General features: G+C 50.1%; 1 protein-coding gene across 6 annotated transcripts in view; it reads left to right on the top strand.

Moving 5' to 3' along the window:
• SH3PXD2A (SH3 and PX domains 2A) overlaps positions 1-18,165 on the top strand; it is a 231,510-nt gene that overhangs the window by 55,640 nt on the left and 157,705 nt on the right. The window contains exon 1 of one of the 6 annotated variants that reach the window (XM_072971817.1): positions 2,468-2,636. The exons of 4 other annotated variants lie outside the window; for them this stretch is intronic. In XM_072971817.1, the coding sequence (XP_072827918.1) occupies positions 2,604-2,636 (33 nt within the window). In that variant the 5' untranslated portion in view covers positions 2,468-2,603. Of the gene's footprint in view, positions 1-2,467; positions 2,637-6,206; positions 6,225-18,165 lie in introns of those variants that run through there. One more of the 6 variants, XM_072971816.1, reaches the window with a different exon arrangement.

Here is an 18,165-nt window from a genome sequence, read left to right as displayed (position 1 = left end):
ATCCAGAAGCGCAATTCCAAGAGAAAATAGCAGGACATCCCCACTCAAGCTGGAGAGCTTCTTCCTGTGTCCCATTTATACAGAGTTCACTTTCACCACGTAGCTCAGTCTGCCGCTAGACAGGAGAGGCAGGTGGTGGTGGTAAGGGTTTCCTAGATAAACTCTTTCACCTCCAAATTGTGATTACCAACCCACCTTCCTTTGAGCAAGGCTGTTAGGAAAATACTGCTTTTGGGGGGGGGGAGCGGGTGGGGATAATTAGGTTTGTTTGTTTATTTGTTTAAATGAAGGTACTGGGGATTGAACCCAGGACCTCGTGCATGCTAAACATGTACTCTACCACTGAGCTGTACCCTCCTCTCCAAACACTGCTTTTTAGAAAATAATTATTGGTTGACAGTTTTTCCTTGCTCTTGGAAAGAGACATCTTTCAGATTCCTGATGGAACACAGGGATTCCAGGGGAGGCCTATGGGGATTCCAGGAGCTCCTGAGAATTCTATGGCTGGCTTCCCCTCCTCCGGGGGCTGGTCCGGCTTTAGCCGCTCCCTTTCATCTGATGCCTGTGGCCGGACAGTGAACTCCAGCTTCCTCTCTGTCTCTACTGATTTCCCCTCTGGAAGGTTCTGCCTAGTGCTGGGGTGAGGGTGGGACAGGCCTGTGGGTGTCCATTCTCCAGGGATTGTGGGGCAGGGAAGGCCTGGGGAAATAGTACCTCCAGGCTGGCTCAGGATGGAAAGGCTGTTTACCACTGGGTGGGAAATCATGGGTCACTTGGTGCCCAACTAGAGTGCACTTGACAGTGGCTTTATTTTTTTCCACTCTAACCAATGGAGTTTGCACAGTTTGTATAGTGACTCCTTCTTGTGCAGTTTCCCCAGCCCTGTGTGTTTAGGAATGACCTTGTACACAGGAAGCCTCGCAGGTCCAGAATAGAGGGAGAGAGGTGACCATGGGCAGCATACATGGGGGAGGGCCTCTGCACATCTGTGCCATGTGCTCACTGTGGCCAGGCCTGCTTCAGCCACCCCCATCCCCACCCCACCTCAGGCAGAGCCTAAGATTGCAAAGAGTGGAGAGGAGCTTTTCCGACAGTCTGAAGCAGCCCAGAGCTGTGGGATCTTCACCACGCTGTAGGTGGCAGTTGAGAAATTAATCTTTTCCTATACAGATGAGTAGTTGGTCTGTGAGCATCTGTTTTGGTACCTGCATGCATTTGGCAAATTGATCTTCTTGGCAAATGGTCTGCTGGTGATCCTGGCTCGTCTCCCAGGGAGTTCCTCAGGGACATAGGCTGTGTCCAGTGACCACCAGGAAGTCAGGGATCACCTCTGCCTTTTTCTCCTGGTTTATCCTCTCCCTGGGGGCAAGGTGTGATTGTCACACAGTGAGGAAGCCCCTTTGTAGACAAAATTGTACAAAAAGCTGGAATGCCCTCTGGGTAGTAAACCTTGGGAGTATTCATTGGCTCTAAGCTTCTGGGTGAAGTCTGGTGAGTGTGGGCACTAGGGGGCTGAGGGGGCTCCCTGCTCCCACAGTGACTGTCCTGCAGGGCTGATGAGAATGTTTCTTTCAGGGAGAGAAATCAGCTGTGTGCAAATATTGCAATATGGGAGGTACGTGCTTGCCAACCAGCATTAACCAGATCTGCTGGAGAACCGGGGTGAAATTGTAGTTTTGCAACCGGAAGGCCCTTTGAGCTCATCTCCCAGGATGATTTGATCTGGCAGTCAGGCTGACACCTTCTGGTCTCACGCCCACAACAGGCATCACTAATGGATCCTGGCTCTTTCCCATCCTATGCCCCTGGCTGGCATTGTTCATCCAGCCTGAGCCCCAGACATGGCCTTAGAGTCTTTCTAAAACAAAAAACAAACAAACAAATATCTTGAGGAAGATACTACCTATCAACTGGCAGTATCACCTGGAGATGAAACTTACTGGCCACCCTCTGATGGAGTTCTTTTCCTTTATTTAACAGATGAGGGCATGAGACCCTAAAAGGGGAAGTGACTTGCCCAAATCACAGGGCCAGCAAGTGACAGCAGGACTAGAACTCAGGCACTCCTGCTTGTAGTTCATTCTCACCTGGAAGGTGAACCTCCCCTCCGGAAGTCCTCTTTCTGGTTTTGGCTGAGGAGGGCAGGAAGCTCCTGTTGCATCACCAAGAGAGCTCTTGGGGGGAGGGGCAATTATTCACTCCCCCCGGAGAGATGTCGGTACGAAGAGTAGAAAGCCTTCTCTCCAGCTCTTAGAACCCGGAGCTCAGCCCAAGTGTCCTGCCTACCACCGCCCACTTCTCCCCTGGGATAACAAACCCCAGCTTTGCCAGAGGCAGCATCTGAGTCACGCCACACCACTTGCTTGACGAGCTGCACACCTTGTTTTCCTGGATTGAGGGTGTCATGTCGGGGTGTGTTTGGATGTTACGTCAGGGAGGTCCTGCCTCCGTCACCTCCTCCTCCTCTGGTCACAAGGCCCCAAGATCCGACCTAGGAAACTCAGCTCTGCCCCCACCTGGCCCCCATCGACTCGCTTTGGATAACCAGCAGAAGAGCTGGCTGGAGAGTGGGTAGGGGCACAGTGTCCCCTCCAAACTGGAGAATGAAGGGAAAGAAGATCTATGAGGGTGGCCAGGTGAGTGGTGTGTGTGTGTGTGTGTGTGTGTGTGTGTGTGTGTGTGTGTGTGTTTGTGTGTGTGTGTTTACTCTGTGAAATCCTTGCTTCAGGAGGGAATTTCAAGTTAATCCTGACACCTTTGGAGGAGTGCTGGCTATATTCCTGGCACCAGACTTGGTCTTGGGGACCCTGAGGGGAAAGGTGAGGTTGTCCTGGGCAGAAAAGCCAGACTGACAGCCTTGGCCTGAGCCGGAGCTGCCAGCTGGTGGGAGAATCAGGGCAGGACAGAAGGCATAGAATGGGGGGTAACCCAGGGTGTAGACCACTGCCATCAGGCCTGCTGCTGTGGGCACCCCAGCTGGCTTGTTGAGGCAGCTCCCAGATTTGGGACCTTCTTAGCATCCTTGCACCACGGCCCCCTTGCCCTCCATGCCACCCGCCCCCCCCGCCCCATTGATGGTAACACTTGGTTTTCTTTTTTACTCTTGTGGACCTGGCACAGCCAGGGTGAACTGAGGGAGCCTGAGTTGTGGGCTTGTTTGAGGGAAGACAGTTTATTCTTCCCTCGAGAGGCAGACTGACACTAGCTGGGTGACCCAGAGATGTCAGCTGCAGTGATTTCCCTCACCAGCTCCCCGCCATCCTGGCTGGACCTCAGCTCCATGTGATTTTAAGGGTTGCAGTTCCAGCATCTCAGGGACGTTCCTCAGACCAGGCCATTGTAGGAGTTGTTGGAGAATTGGAATTCTTTCCTTTATGTCCAAAATTTAGCTACAGCCAAGGAAAAAAGATTTTAGATTCCTCAGAGACCTCCACAGTTGGGTGCTGTCAGGCTCTCTAAAAGAGCTTGTGGGATTCCTGGTGCCACCTTCCCAGCTTTCCAAGTGGAGCAGTTTGGCTCAGTGTTGGGGAGCTCAGGCTTTGTCGTCAGGTGGACTTACAGGAGCGTGCGCCTTGGCTCCATCTAACCTCTGAGAGACTCAGCCTTTCTCATCTGCTAAATGGCTCTAATTGCAGAAGCTGCCTCATAGAGTCCTTGTAGGATTTGCAGGAGATAAAGCACAGGAAACATTTCCCACTTATCCTGGAGCAGTTGAGGAGCATTATTAAGATGATGATCACTTCCCCACGGACACTGTGTCCATCCAGCCTGGACTAGGGGAACATTTTCGCAGCCACGAAAGGGTCTTAGCACCCCTAACTATAGTAAATGAATGCTCCAGGGCTGGCCAGGAGACAGCCCCAAATGCCAGCCAGGGTTTGGCTCCGTCTGCTAATTAGGGAGCGTTTATCTGGTGCCCAGCAGAACAAAGTGGCCAGTTCAGCCACGCTGGAAGGCTGAGCTCAGTGCTGGCTGTGGGGCAGGGGAGGAGGCTAGGAATGGGGCGGGCGCGGGGGCGTCCCTGGGGCTAAATGGACCGCATTCAGATATACCTTTAAAAACCACCCAAACAGGAAGTGTGAGGCTGGTGTACAGGCTGGAGCTGCGATGCTTGCAGAGAGGGTGGTGCTGGTGCATGACAAGCAGCCATTCTTCCCTCTGGGACAGTGCCGGGCTGGTCTCCCCAGGGTATCTCTGGTGAAGGCCAGCCTGTCTGGCTCCCCAAGGAGATGGGGTTGTTTTTATCCCGAGATTCCCAGGGCTCCACCCCTCATCTTGGAAACTTGTGAGGAGGAATCCCCAGGGGGAGGGTGGAGAGGAAGCCCTCTATGTGTACCCCCCAGGTGGCCAGCCCCTACCTTCTCCTCCCTCCATCCTACAGTGCAGCTGGGCGGGGACCAAGACAGGAGAGAAGGGCCAAGAACTCTACCACATGTAGGAGGACTCAAAGCTGTGAGATTCTCTCCATCATGTTACCTGTTTTTTATGGGCAGTTAGGACACTGTGGGCCAGTTGAAACACCTAGGTTTCTTGGCTGTGTAGTTGGGAACCAAGGTGTGGGAGGGTGGGGCTGCAGAAGCCATTTCTCTGCAGATGAGGGGTCAGGATTCAGACTGGCAGTCTGGCTCTGGAATCCACCACTAAACCCTTCTGTCTGTTGTCACTTGTAGCTTTGATGTGGCCCCTACCTGGGCCAGAGCACTGGCGAGCAGGCTTGGGAGACTCTAGCACCTCGGGGGCTTGGGAGGGGCTTTCTCTCCCTTGCCAGGAAAGCTTCGGCTGCAGAGCAGGTGGGGCTGGGTTGGCTGCTGGAGGTGGGTGCCGCCCTGACCCCTGCCCAGGCTGGGGAAGGTTTGGGCCAGGCAGAGAGAGAAATTGTCAGTTTCTGTGCATATGTTCATTTCCTGTTCTCTGCCCTTGAATCTTGGATTCTCCCTGTTTTGTTCTCTCTCTGCCTCTCTCTTTCCCCAGATTCTCTGTTATCTCTGTCTCTCCCAGGGTCTCTGAGTCTGGACGTGGCTCTGTGGCTCTTTTGTCCCTGTGGCCTTTCCCCAGCCTCCTTTCTGGAGGCATTTTCTCTGGCTCTAGTATGTCTTTATCAGTCTCTCGGTCTCTCTTATCTGTGTCTTTCCCCGGGATGCTGCACATCCCAAGCAGGAGTTTGGGAGAAGGGGAGGGGAGGGCCTGATGCGGGCTGCATCGTGGTTGACAGACTATGATGAAGTCTGCACCCCTGAAGGCAAAAGCTCATGGTGGGGAGTGGGGCTGCTCCCCCTTCTCAGGGGACTGTGGGGCCTTGTAATTAACCTTTTTCCTGACAGTGGCTCATGTATAGACATTCCTGTTGGAATCTGGTGATACCTTCGCATCCTGGTGGGGAGGCTGCCTTGCCTCCAGAGGGCACCTGTGATGGCCAGCCAATGGTTCCTCCTCCTCCCAGAAGACATGTGACTACAGTCTCCCCTCCCCAGGCCTGGCAGTGCTCTCAGCCCTCACCCAGGCTTCTCCAGAGAGTCAGGCTCAGGGTTCCTGAGGGTAGGGCTGGGGACATGGAGGACAGGAACCTAAGGCTGGCTCTTCCCTTTCTCTGGCTGGACAGAGGGTCTCATCTGTCTGTCCATCACCTAATCCCTTTCTGCTCCGTGCTAGCTGTTCCTCCGGGGCCACACCTGCCCTGCTGCTGCCACCGCTAGAAATAGCTGAGCAGTGGGCATTTGCCCAGAGAAGGGAGTGGCCCTTGTAGAGTCAGGCTAGCCCCCAAAATACCCCATCAGCTGTCGGAGATCTGGGTCAGGTAGGGCACCAGGAATAGGCTCAGGGCAGGGCTCTGCTCTTCCCTGGGCATCTTATCTTAGCCAGGGCCAGTTCTCTGTTCCCAGTCTCTGTCAACTAGAGGGTGGGTGCAGGGTGAGCACCTGACCCTGCTTGTTTGTTGAGCACCTGTTATGAGCAAGTCACCGGGTCCAGGGCGAGGCTGAGCGGGTGGAGACAGATGGACTATGAGCTGACCGCAGGCTAACCCTTCGAGACATTTCCATTTATAAGTAACATGTATGCTTGCAGCAACTTCTTTATCCAGTCATCTGTTGACATACATCATTTAGGTTGTTTCCATGTCTTGACTGTTGTAAATAGTGCTGCTATGAAAATTGGGGTGCATGTATCTTTTTGAATTAGAGTTCCTGCTGGATATATGCCCAGGAGTGGGACTGCTGGATCATATGGTAAGTCTATTTTTAGTTTCCTTAAAAGGAAACTCCATATTGTTTTCCATAGTGGCTGCACCAAACTACATTCCTACCAACAATGTGTGTGTGTGTGTGTGTGTGTGTGTGTGTGTATGCGGTGGGGGCTGGCTCCCTTTTCTCCACACCCTCTCCAGTATTTATTGTTTGTGGAGTTTTTAATGATGGCCATTCTGACTGGTGTGAGCTGATACCTCACTGTAGTTTTGATTTGCATTTCTCTGATAGTTAGCGATACTGAGCATTTTTTCATGTGCCTGTTGGCCATTTGTATGTCTTACTGGAGAAATGTTTGTTTAGGTCTTCTGCCCATTTTTGGATTGGGTTGTTTGGGGTTTTTTTGTTATTTAGTTGTATGAGCTCTACTGTTTATTTTTAATTATGAAGTTTTTTAATCCTATAGAAAATAATATAATGCATCAGTGGACCTACTGATTTAACAAATGATCACATGTTGCCACATTTGCTTCACATACTTTTTTTTTAATTGAGATGTAATTGACATCAGGTACTTTTTTTCAAATAAATAAAATGGTGTCAATAGAAGTAGGTGTCTGACAAACACTAGATTTCCTTCCTCCTGCCTCGGGTTTTATGGAGAAGGTAGAACTGGACGTGGGTCCAGGAGAAGGGCTGGATTTGAGTGGACTCAGGAGGCTTCCAGGCAGGGAGATTGGCGTGTGTAAACGTGGAGGCAGGACTGCCCAGCACGCGCCAAGGTCAAGGGGATCCCTGCTTCTGTGGAGGATGGAGCCTGGCAGGGAGGCACACAGGTGCCAGCAATCCTCAAGCAGCCAAGCCCTTTCTCTGGTGCCCTTCCTCCTCCTCCTGCAGCTCGTCCTAGGTGGGCAGCTGCTGGGTTTATGAGGTCGCCGAGAGGAAGCCACCACCTGGGTCAGCAGCAGCGCTGCCACCTGGACCAGCAGCCTGCAGCTGGGCGCCAGGGTGGGCTCTGCTGGGAGTGTTTCCTCTTGCATTTCCAGGTTCCCTGGCAGGAGCCAGGTTCTCCCCCAAGGAAGGAAAGCCTCGTTAAAGGGGTTGCCACAGAGCCTGGGGAGGGCGAGGCTGGCCTGGGTGGCTTGCCTCACTGCATGAGCTGCTTTACTAGGTTCCTCTGGCAACTCTGCCTGAGTTTTAGTTTTTGCTTCAAGGATTCTTCTCTTTTTCCATCTGGGCTCCACTTTGCCCTCCTCTTCCGCAGATTGTGAAGAGACATAAGAAGCCCTTGGCTAAGGGGCTATTCTAGAAAGGAGAAATTGTGAGAAAAGCCTCCTGTGGGCTAAAAGGCTGACCTCAGTGACCAGGAAGGGAGCCGTCAAGGCAGCGATGCAGCATCAGGCCACAGCAGGGCACTTGGGCTGCCCAGGTCCGCTGTGGAGCACCTGAGGTGCCAAAGGGATTCAGACCCAACTGGGACCACTCTAAACCTGGCCAGTCATGTGCTGTGTCCACCCAAAAGCAAGTCTGTGCACCCTCAAAATGCAGCCCAGCTCCACCCTTTCTCTGCGTCTGCTCTGCCCCAGCCCTGCTCCATCCCCATCACCTCCCGCCTGGGCAGCCCAGCTGGCCTCGTTAGGGATCTCCCATTCGCACTCTTGTCTGCCCACCAGCCAGTCATCCTTCTAAAACATAAATCAGATCGTATCCCACCCCCGTTTGTAACCCTTCTGAAAGACTTCCTTTCTTTTGGGAATGAACTTCCAAATCCTTACCCTGCCCTCAGGCCCCAGGTGGTGGCCCCCGCCTGCCCTTCCAGACCTGTCTCCTTCCCTGGCTCTCAGCTCGCTGCTCACCCTGCTTGATCCTGGGACACCAAGTGCAGTGCTGCTTTGGGGCCTTTGCCATTGCTGTCCCCTTGGCCTGGAACGCCCTCCCCCAGGTCTTCAAGCAGCTGCCTCCTTCTGGGCACTCTGACCTCACATGGCACCTCCCAGAGAGGCCTTCCTTGACCACTTACTTCCTCAGAGAGCCCCCAGCTCTGTCACATGGTCACATTCTGTTCTCTTCAGGACACTTACCACAATCTGTCATTGTCTCATTGAACTATTTGTCTGTTGTTTACACACCCTTGCTGGAATGGGAGCTTTAGAAGAACAAAATCTTGCTTGTTCCTTAACTTCTGTATTTCCAGTGCCTAGAACAGTGCCTGGCACGTAGCAGGTGCTCAGGAAATTGTTATCGAAGGAATGGATGGATGCACGGCGAGCTGGCACTGAGTGTAGGGAACAGGGTGAGAACAGCCTACAGCCTGCTTCTCCACACCAGAGACAAGACTTCACTGCTGCGTAGCTCCCATCCCTCCTCCTGGGTGCCCATCTTTGCTTATAGGCTGGACTTGCTACTGGGATCACTTGTTAAAGATACATTGAAATAAAAAGGAACCTTCAGCCTTAAAAATCTTATAGAACAAGGTGCATCTAGAAAACAAGAATACAATGCTAAGAAAAATATGCAAATACTAAAGAATTCTGAGAAATTTAAAATGTCATTGCAAAATAAGAAATTCAGTAAAGGGTCTGGGGAGAAAAAATAAAGAAATCTTTTAAAGATAAAAAATACAACTTGGAAGAAAAGTCAAAGCATAGAAGATCAACTCAGAAGGTTCAATATTTGTCAAACAGGAATTCCTAAATAAGAGAACAGAGAATACAACAGAGAGGGAGAGAAATTAATGAAAGCACATTTTCTAATAATGAAAATAATTCATCTTTGGATTGAAAATTTTTATAAATACTTCTGGTAGATTATTTCCAAAGATGGCCACAGCAACATCTCCTAGACCACATGACTTTTGTGATAAGGCTAATTTCATTAAAAATAGACTCAATTTCCTCTATTCTTAATCTTGTGCTTATCCTGAATCAAAAGGTCCAACAAGAATATATTCAAGAGGAGATATTCTTATTGTAAGAAATCTATAATTAAATAGTTGTTATCTTTGTAAAAAAGATAAAATCGTGTTCTAATGAAAGAGAGGATGAGAATGAAGATTAATAAAGTAACTCTTTCTCTCCCTCTTTCTCTACTTGGTTTTAGTAACATTTTCTTTGGAATAGCACAAATTTAGTGACATAAGAAAACATATTTTCTAGGGGAAAATTTAATTTTCCATTTTGGACTCTTCCTATATTGTTTTGAAATTTTGTTACCAAGTGCATATGTTACTTACACAAAATATTTTTGTATATTGCTGTAAAATGTTTATAAACATTGCTATAGAAGATTTTTGTCTTAGGAAAAAATATACTATTTTTTAATTTTAAAGAAGTCTTATGCATGAAATAAAGAATATCTTTGGTTTATGAGGGGGGGAAAAGGGTTAGCTAGAATCCTTACGGCAAAGTGAGGGCTTTCAAATTTTACTGTGCACACAAACTACTTAACATCTTGTTGAAATGCAGATTCCAATTCAGCAGTCTGCGTGGGGCTTGAGATTTTGCATTTCCACCCAGTTCTCCGATGATGGTATGGTTAGTCTCAGGATCATACCTTGAGTAGTGAGGGCATGGAGGATTGGAAAGGTGCATTTGGAGTCCTTCTTCTTCATTCCTTTCTCTTTTATTTTATTTTTATGGGGAGGTAATTAGGTTTATTTATTTTTAACAGAGATACTGGGGATTGAACCCAGGACCCTGTGCATGCTAAGCAGGCACTCTACCTCTGAGCTATAGCCTCCTCCATCCCTTTCTTTTTCTTCCTTCTGTCCAAGTGAGATCCCTCTCCATTTGGTCAAAGCCCCTTGTGAGTAGACTTTGGCCTGGTGAACTTGGGCTCTGTGTGAGGACCACTGTCCTCGCACTTCTCAGAAGTGGCCAAGGGTGGTGTGGGCTGCCTCAGAGAGATGGTATGTTCCTGTGAGCTTGAATGGTCATGTGTCTGGGGTGTTAATGCCTGTGTGGGGAGGAGGAGGCTCCTCTCAGCAATTCAACTTTGTGCCTCTGTGTGCTTTCTACAAACCTGTGGAACCAGGATCTCAAGTTGGGGCTCATTCACCTATAATGACTTTTACAGGTCATCTAGCTGGTCCTCAATCCCCACCCTTCTCAGTCCTTCCTGGGGAATGCTTGGCATTCTAAATACTGCACATGTAGAGGGGAGGGTATAGCTCAGTGGTAGAGTGCATCCTAGCATGCATGAGGTCCTGGGTTCAATCCCCAGCACCTCCATTACAAATAAATGAATAAATTTAAAAAATTTTATTACCTACCCCCCAAAACAAACAAGCAAACAGTTAAATACTGTACATGTGATTTGGTGGATAGGGCAAGGGGAGAAGGGGTAATGGCTTGGCTTCAGGAATAGTTCAATCATGTAGGAATGTAATGCCTGACTTGATTGGACCTAAGGGCAGATGGTTTCTGCATTTTATATTAAGTCTTCCTTCTTACAGTTTGGTTTAACAGACCTTGAATGAGAGCTCCTTTGCATTAGTCAGGACAAATTCAAATTAACTGCTGTGTAACAAACTCTTAGTGACTCAGTACAGTAGAGTTTTATCTCCTGCTCATGTCATAGACAAGTTACTAGAGGGCTCTGCTCCAGATAATCATTCAGGGAACCCAGATTCTTCTGTCTGGTGACTCCATCCCCCACGGATCTCTGTATCTACTCAGCAAGGGAGGGAAGAGAGAGTGTGAAAGATTACATGGAGATTTTATGGATTGCCTGGAGGAGGCACACATCACCCCCACTCATATTCCATTGGTCAAAGTTCAGTCAAATGACTGTATCTCACAGCAAGGGAGGCTGGGAAATGTAGTCTAGTTGTGTGCCCAGCCATATGTCAGACACTATGATGGACAATGGGCATATTGAGGCACAGACGTTGCTTACAAGAACCTCACAGGTTTTTGAAAGGAGGCAGATATATAAACAAATAATTACGATATAGTACTAAGTGTGGTTCAAGAAGTATGACCAAACCACAGAAGCAAGGTAGAGAAGGGAATAAATGAGGAATAAAGCTGTGCAGAGGCCTCAAAGGTGGTGACAGCAGGAGATCGCCTAGGGTGGGGCATTCCAGGTGAGAGGAGCAGAAGGTGCAAAGGCACAGAGCTGTGGAACAGCATGTTGTGTCCAGAGAGGGGCAGGTGGGGAGACGTGTGGTAGTAGCAGGATATGCTACCAAAGAGGTCAGTCTGGGCGAGGTCATGAATGGACTCGTGTCCCATGGGAGGCAGAACTAACAAAGGGCTCCAAGCCCAGATGAAATCATCAGAGGGGAGCAGATGGCAGCAGCAGTGTCAGAGATGGTGCGTACTTAGCGCTCTCCTCACCAGAACCTTCAAAGAGGCTTCAGGTGTGTTTTGGTGTTGTGCTGTGGAGTGTCTGACAGGGGAGGATGTGGGAGGGTAGACAGGTGACCTACCGTGTCACCTAGTGCGGCAGTGCTCCTGGCAGGAACTCCCTGGGACTGCGTGGCTTTTTCCAGATCCATTAAACGGGTCTCACTGGCAGCTTCTAGCAGCTCCAGGGTCACTCCCAGGCAGGGGAGAGGCGAGCTCTTGGGAAGCGAGGGTTCCATATGGATAGAGCCAGGCCACATGGGAGTGCTGGACTCTGCCTGGTGACCCCAACCTTGCACAAGACTTGGCGAGGAGGGATAAGGATGGGGCCCGGAAGTACCCTTGCTCGTTTGCAATGGAGTTAAAAATGGGGAAACGAGACGCATGCAGAAGGGGAAGGAGGAAGGCAAGGATGTTGGATTGTCGATTGGAAGTGTCCCACTTGGCTTCTTTCTGAGCATGTTAAGGCGGCATCAGGGGAGCAGCTCTGGAATCTCACTGCCTGATCAGCAGTCTGGGCCCAGGACCACCAAGGGTCTGTCTTGGCCTCATGTCCACCAAGAGCATGCTGTCTTTGTCCCAAACTTTGGCCTGACTTTGATCCCGTGGTGGCTAAGGCATGTTGGGGACACCAGTTCTGGGCATTAGGAGGGATGATCAGGATGAGAGGACGGGGAAACACTGGGGCTGGGGGTGTGGTTCAGCCTGACAGAGAAGGAGGAGGTCCATTGTCCTTCCTCCCCACTTCACCTCCTTTAGGGCCTCTCATTCTTTGTTGATGGTCCTCAGAGGTTCGTGTGGGAGACGAAAGTGTTAGGCAGTTCTGAGACCTTGGGAGGGGTCTCTGGTGAGGCTAGGGGATAATGAGAGACACCTCCTTACCAGGTGGGAATTGAGTGACCTCAGCCAGGACCCTGCTGGAACCATCACCCAAGTGTGGGCAGGTTCATCTTAGTGACCTTATTCTCTGTGGGGAGTGTCGGTGCTGACATCCTGGGCTGGAGCCAGGGTTTCTCGGGAGATCTGTCCCACACACAGATGTCTCTTTCCCCACTGCTCCATCCTATGTACTGGGCGGATTTACCTTTCCAGAACTCCATGTTCACAGGGTTCCTCCTGCTTAGCATCCTGCAGGGGCTCCCTTCTGCCTGGAGAAGGAAGTCCAAGCTCTTCCTCCTGGTCCAGATGACCCTTCCAGCCCACTCATCACGCTGTCCGGCTTTCACCCTCCATGCCCCGCCCCCTGCCCCCCACTTGCCTGGGCATTAGAAGGAAGAGGGTCCAGCAAGCAGTAAGGGCTGACACACGGGGTGTTGCGGAGGGGATTGGGGTGTAGCTCCAGTTCCACAGCAGGAAGCCACGTCTCAGGCTCTGTGGGTCCTGGGGAAGCTCTACCCGTTCTGCTAAAGCCAGGCTTAGAGCTGACTGCATCCAGGATCTCTGACCCAGCCCCGTTAGTCACTAGCTTCCCGGGTGGTTGGCTGCTATAGCATCGGGCCCTTTCCTCCGGGCCATGGGGAGCATGAGTGATCTCGTGTTGGGACAAAGTGCAAGAGCCTTAAGCAGCAAAGGGTTAAGTTACAGGTGAAGGACCCTGAAGTCCTTTCAGCCACTGACAGTGAGGCAGGGTGGCCTGGCTGACAGCCCTGAGCAGCTCCCCAAAAGCAGAAAGGGCTGGAGGAGAGCATGGAGATGGGAAGACATATACACTGGAGCCTCTTCATCTTGAGAAAGTGCATTTATCATGCACGTATACAAGCCACGCACGGTGCTCACCTGTGTAACCCCATTCAGTCCACACACCACCATGGGGTGGCTGTTTTCACTCACTCCCGCTTTATAGATGAGAAAACTGGATCCCAGAGACTTAAGTGACTTGGCCAAGGTCACACAGCCAAGCAGAATAAGCTAGAATTCTGACTTCAGAGCTCAAGCATTCCATCACTTACGAGAGTAGTAAAATAATGGTAAAACAGTGCCAAGAGAGGCAACTGCTTCTGATGGTTTTCTCCATGCCTGGCATGCTTTAAGACACTTCAAATATACATTTTCTCTTTTCAATTTTACATCAGCCCCCAGCGAGGAGAAACAGAGGCTTGACATCATTTCACAGATGAGTAGACTGGGGCTCAGAGAACTTAAGTAGGAATAACCATATCTGGCCGTTGGCAGCACTTTATCGCATGTCTTCTCCCTGGATCTTCAACACCTATGGAGGCAGGACCAGTATTTCACAGATGAGGCCACTCTCACCCAGAGAGGCCAGGCCACTTCCCCCAGTTGCCCAGCAAGCCTTGGCAGGCAGGCATTGGAACCCTCCACTCTTGACTTCTGCCCGATGCTCTTCTCTGAAGCCTGTGGGTCTGCATAGTGGGAGTGTGTGAAATGAGCTAGTTTTCAGGGGGGTAGTTTGATGGGGAGGCAGGGTAGCCACCAGTTTAGACGACTTCTAGGCTTGAGGAGGTCCGCTGGGGTAGCGCCATCCTGCACATCCCTGCTTTCTTCACGGCGTGCATTCTGCTGTGGATGTTGGGCCGGCAGCTGGGCCCCACCTTGTCAATGTCAAACAAACATGTCCTAGCCAGCCCCCAGGCCCTTGATGAGCTGCTGGAAAAGCTAGAGGCTTCCTCCCCAAGCCCAACCCACACACACCAGCTGGGCAGCTCCCCTGGGGCCCCTAGACACTCACAGCAGGGCAAAGCTTGGCCAAGGCACGTCTCAGACCCATGTGTCCCTCATTGTCGCCCCGCTGCCTCTCTGACCTCAGGGCCGTGTAGTTCCCAAGCATTTGCCCTGGCTTTAGGGACCAGTGTCGGAGCAAGAGTGGTGATGCTGACAGCAGTGGTAATAATAGCTCATGAGTTGGGGGCACTTAGCCTGGGCCAGGCTCTGGGCCAAGCACTTCACACGCATTATCTCACTGAATCCTCTCACTCACCCCCTCCTCGTGTTACAGATGAGGAAACTGATCTGAATCCAGATCTGACTAGCTACATACCATTTATTATTATTATTCATATTTTCCAAAATGTTGTGCAGGCATTGCTGGGAGTTCAGGAAGAGATGGTTGTAGTATACAGGCAGATGCTGTATCTTTTAATAGTTATGTATTGTTTCAATGTGTGTTGGTGTACGGAGTTGAAGTCTTACGTGTTCCCCCAAATTCATGTGTTGAAGCCCTAATCCCCAGTACCTCAGAATGTGACCTTACTTGGAAACAGGATTGTTGCAGATGTAATTAGTTAAGATGAGGTCATACTGGTGGGCCCCTGATCCAATGACTGATATCGTTCTAAAAAGGAGAAATTTGGACACAGACATGTGCACAGGGAGAACACCATGTGAAGATGAAGCCAGAGACAGGGTGATGTTTCTACAAGCCAAGGAGCACCAGAGGTTGCCAGCAAATCACAGAAACTAGGGAAGAGGTATGGAACAGAGCCTCCCTCACAGACTCAGGAGGATCCAACCCTGCCAACACCTTGAGCTCAGACTTCTGGCGTCCAGAGCTGTGAGACCATATATTTCTGTTGGTTAAGCCGTTCAGTTTGTGACACTTTGTTATGGCGGCTCTAGCAGGTTAATACAGTTAGAATACATCCCAGTACACTTACGATTTCATACATATTATTGCTTTGAATGTGGGTTTTGATAGGCTGAATAACGTTCCGCATCAGAGATACCCACATTCTAATTCCTGGAACCTGGGAATGTTGTGTGATGAAAGGGAGTTTTTAGATTTGATTAAGGATCTTAAGACTGGGAGGTTGTCCTGGATTATCCAGGTGGGCCTAATGTAATCACAGGGGTCCTTCTAAGGAAGAGGCAGGAGAGTCAGAGAGGAAGATGTGACAATGGAAACAGAGGTTAATGTGCTTCGAAGATGGAGGAAGGGGCCATGAGCCAAGGCGTATAGGTGGCCTCTGGAACCTAAAAATGACCAGGAAATGGAGTCTCCCCTAGAGCTTCAGGAAAGGAACAGCTCTGCTGACACCTTGATTTTAGCCCCTTTGGACTCATTTTGGACTTCTGACCTCCAGTGCTCTAAGAAAATTAATTTGTGTTGTTTTAAGACACTAAGTTGTAGCACTTTGTTATAGCAGTAATTGGAAATGAATATAGAACAAAAATAAGGATTTAAGTTTTTCAAGAAAGGGACTCAAAGAAAAGGAATAGATAAATCATAGCAGTGGTATTGATCCCATGTAGGGAAGAGGGTTTGTACATGATCTGGGGGACCCTGTCTGCTGCCCTGCCTCCAATGGGGAATTGCATCATTTTGGGAAGCTCCTGGACCTGGGCTTCACTGGCCTGTCACTCCCTTGCTCTGTGTTGTCGAGCAAGTTACCTAACTTCTCTGTGCACCTGTCTCCTCGTCTATAAAACATAGGGCGAATCACACCTACCTTGTGGATGGCACATAATAATTGCTCAGTTTTTGCCTTGATAATTGCTCAATATTCTAATCCTGTTTGATTCTCTTAACAGCCCTGAGAGGTGGCAAGGGGAGGATCAATTCACTGATCTTTTTTGAGCACCCAGCTCCTGCTAGTTGATTGCCTCTGTGTGGTTGATGGTGGTGGATGCAGAGGTTGGGGCACTCGTGAGAGAGTGACCCACCCCACCCCCAGGTCTCCTTAGTCATGAGGTCTTGGCTCTGGGAGGGCAGGAGCTCTCCTAGCACCGAGATTGCAGAGTCAGACTCAGAGTCAAGAAACAGTTGATTGAGAGTGTGTGCACAGGATGCCAAGCTGACGCCTCCTGGAGAGGTGACCTTGGGATAGGCAAGGCCAAATTGAAGTGTGTGGGTTCCCTGAAGAGGATAATGGTTTGATGTTCCCTTCAAACCAGTGGTCTATAAGTACATGTTCAAGACGTCTTCAGCATCTGTGGGAAGATGGTGGCAGAGACTGGAGAAGGACCCAGGTGGTACCCGAAGTCTCCTCTATTGCCCTGAGTTGTTCATCTCGGACTTTCAGCAAAGCAAAGGACCCACCCGACACCAGACCCAGCAAGCCTTTTAACAGCAGTTTAGTGAGTAAGTGTTCTTACTTAAGCAGCTGGGGCATCTCACCTGCCATCCCCCACCCCAGAGACTCCATCCATACACGGTACCATCCTCGAGATGAGCTCTGGAATTGACCTTTTGTCCATGTCATCCCATTTCCAGTGATGCTTTAGAATGCCCTAACTCCCCCTGTGGCTCAGCACATCACGCCTCTGCCCTGATCTTGCTCTGGTGCCAACTGTGTGGTCATCCCAAAATCACTGGAATAAATTATCAGGGACCTCCACCCTGGATCCCACCACTTTCTCCAACACATGGCAGCATTTCATGGAATTCATGAACGAGTCAGTTCACTTCAATCTGACTGCTCCATCTAGCAATCCCAACACTCCCTCTGGAACACCACCCTTCCCTTTCTTCAGCTATCCTTTATGCAAGGCCCACATCTAATGTGTCCTCCTCTGAGAAGTCTGCTTTGTTCACACTTGCCACACTGATCTTGTCCTTCTCTGAACCCCCATCGCATGGCTTTTTATCCCTCTCAGCAGGCTGATACTCACCTGACACTACTAGGTAAACTCCTTATGCCAGTGTAGCTCTCCCAGCTCCCAGTCAGATCGTGGACCGGTACTCACCCGCTTCCTAATCCTGTTCCTTCAGTGCATGGAGTGTCATGGTGATGGCTTGATTGGGAAGGATTTGAAATAGTGAAGGCTTGCATATTTTCCAGAAGATGGTCAAGAAGGACTTCTTTGGCTTGTTAAGGACTTTGGAAACTGAGATGGGCTCCCTGGCACAGTTGGTGTGTATTCCAGCACCCCAAGTCTTAGCTTCAGCATGGCGTTGGCCGGTGCCCCAGCAACCAAATGCATCCAATACAGGCAGCTCCTTACCAGGGTGGATGGGTCCTCTCTACCTTCCGTTTCTCTCCCTGGTTGCTGCTTCAGGGTTATTGGGGGTGTCAAGTCTGTTCAAGATGTTCAAAATGTCTTCAGCATCTGTGGGAAGATGGCGGGAGAGAGTGGGGAAGGACCCAGGTGGTACCCGAAGTCTCCTCTATTGCCCTGAGTTGTTCATCTCAGACTTTCAGCAAAGCAAAGGGCCCACCCGACACTAGAGAAGACTCTAGTGATTTTGGCAGGAGAGTCCGTATCCCTTCTGGCCACCCACTCTCAACCGCTCCTTGTCCTGGGAACTCTTCGAGCAGCTCATGCCTGCACCGCCCCTTTCTGTGTATACAGCGCGTCCACTGCAGCATCTTTTCCAGGTTCTCATACCTTCCCTGTGAGTTGCATCATCTTCCCCCGTTGTGCAGTGGGGGATGAGTGCCTTGCAAAGGGTCTCCTCAGCCAGTGCAGTTGGGAGCCCAGCCTTCAGACTTGAGTGCTCTGCTCAGTGGTCTTTGTGTGGCTGCTCCTGGGGTGGTGACAAGGAGAGAACTTAATGACTCTGTCTAGACCATGTCCCTGCCCTGCGGTTTCTCCGTACGGTAGAGCCTTAGGATCTTATTCTGTCTCTTTTTTCATTATGCTAAAATAGGCATAACATAAAACTTACCATTTTGTATTGTGGTAAAATATACGTAACATAAAATTTACCATTTTAACCTTTTCTAAGTGTACAGTTC

Source organism: Vicugna pacos, chromosome 11 (genome assembly GCF_048564905.1).
Source record: "Vicugna pacos chromosome 11, VicPac4, whole genome shotgun sequence".
Lineage (NCBI taxonomy): Eukaryota > Metazoa > Chordata > Mammalia > Artiodactyla > Camelidae > Vicugna > Vicugna pacos.
Note: the sequence above shows the minus strand (reverse complement) of the source record. Positions and strands in the feature narration are given on the sequence as shown.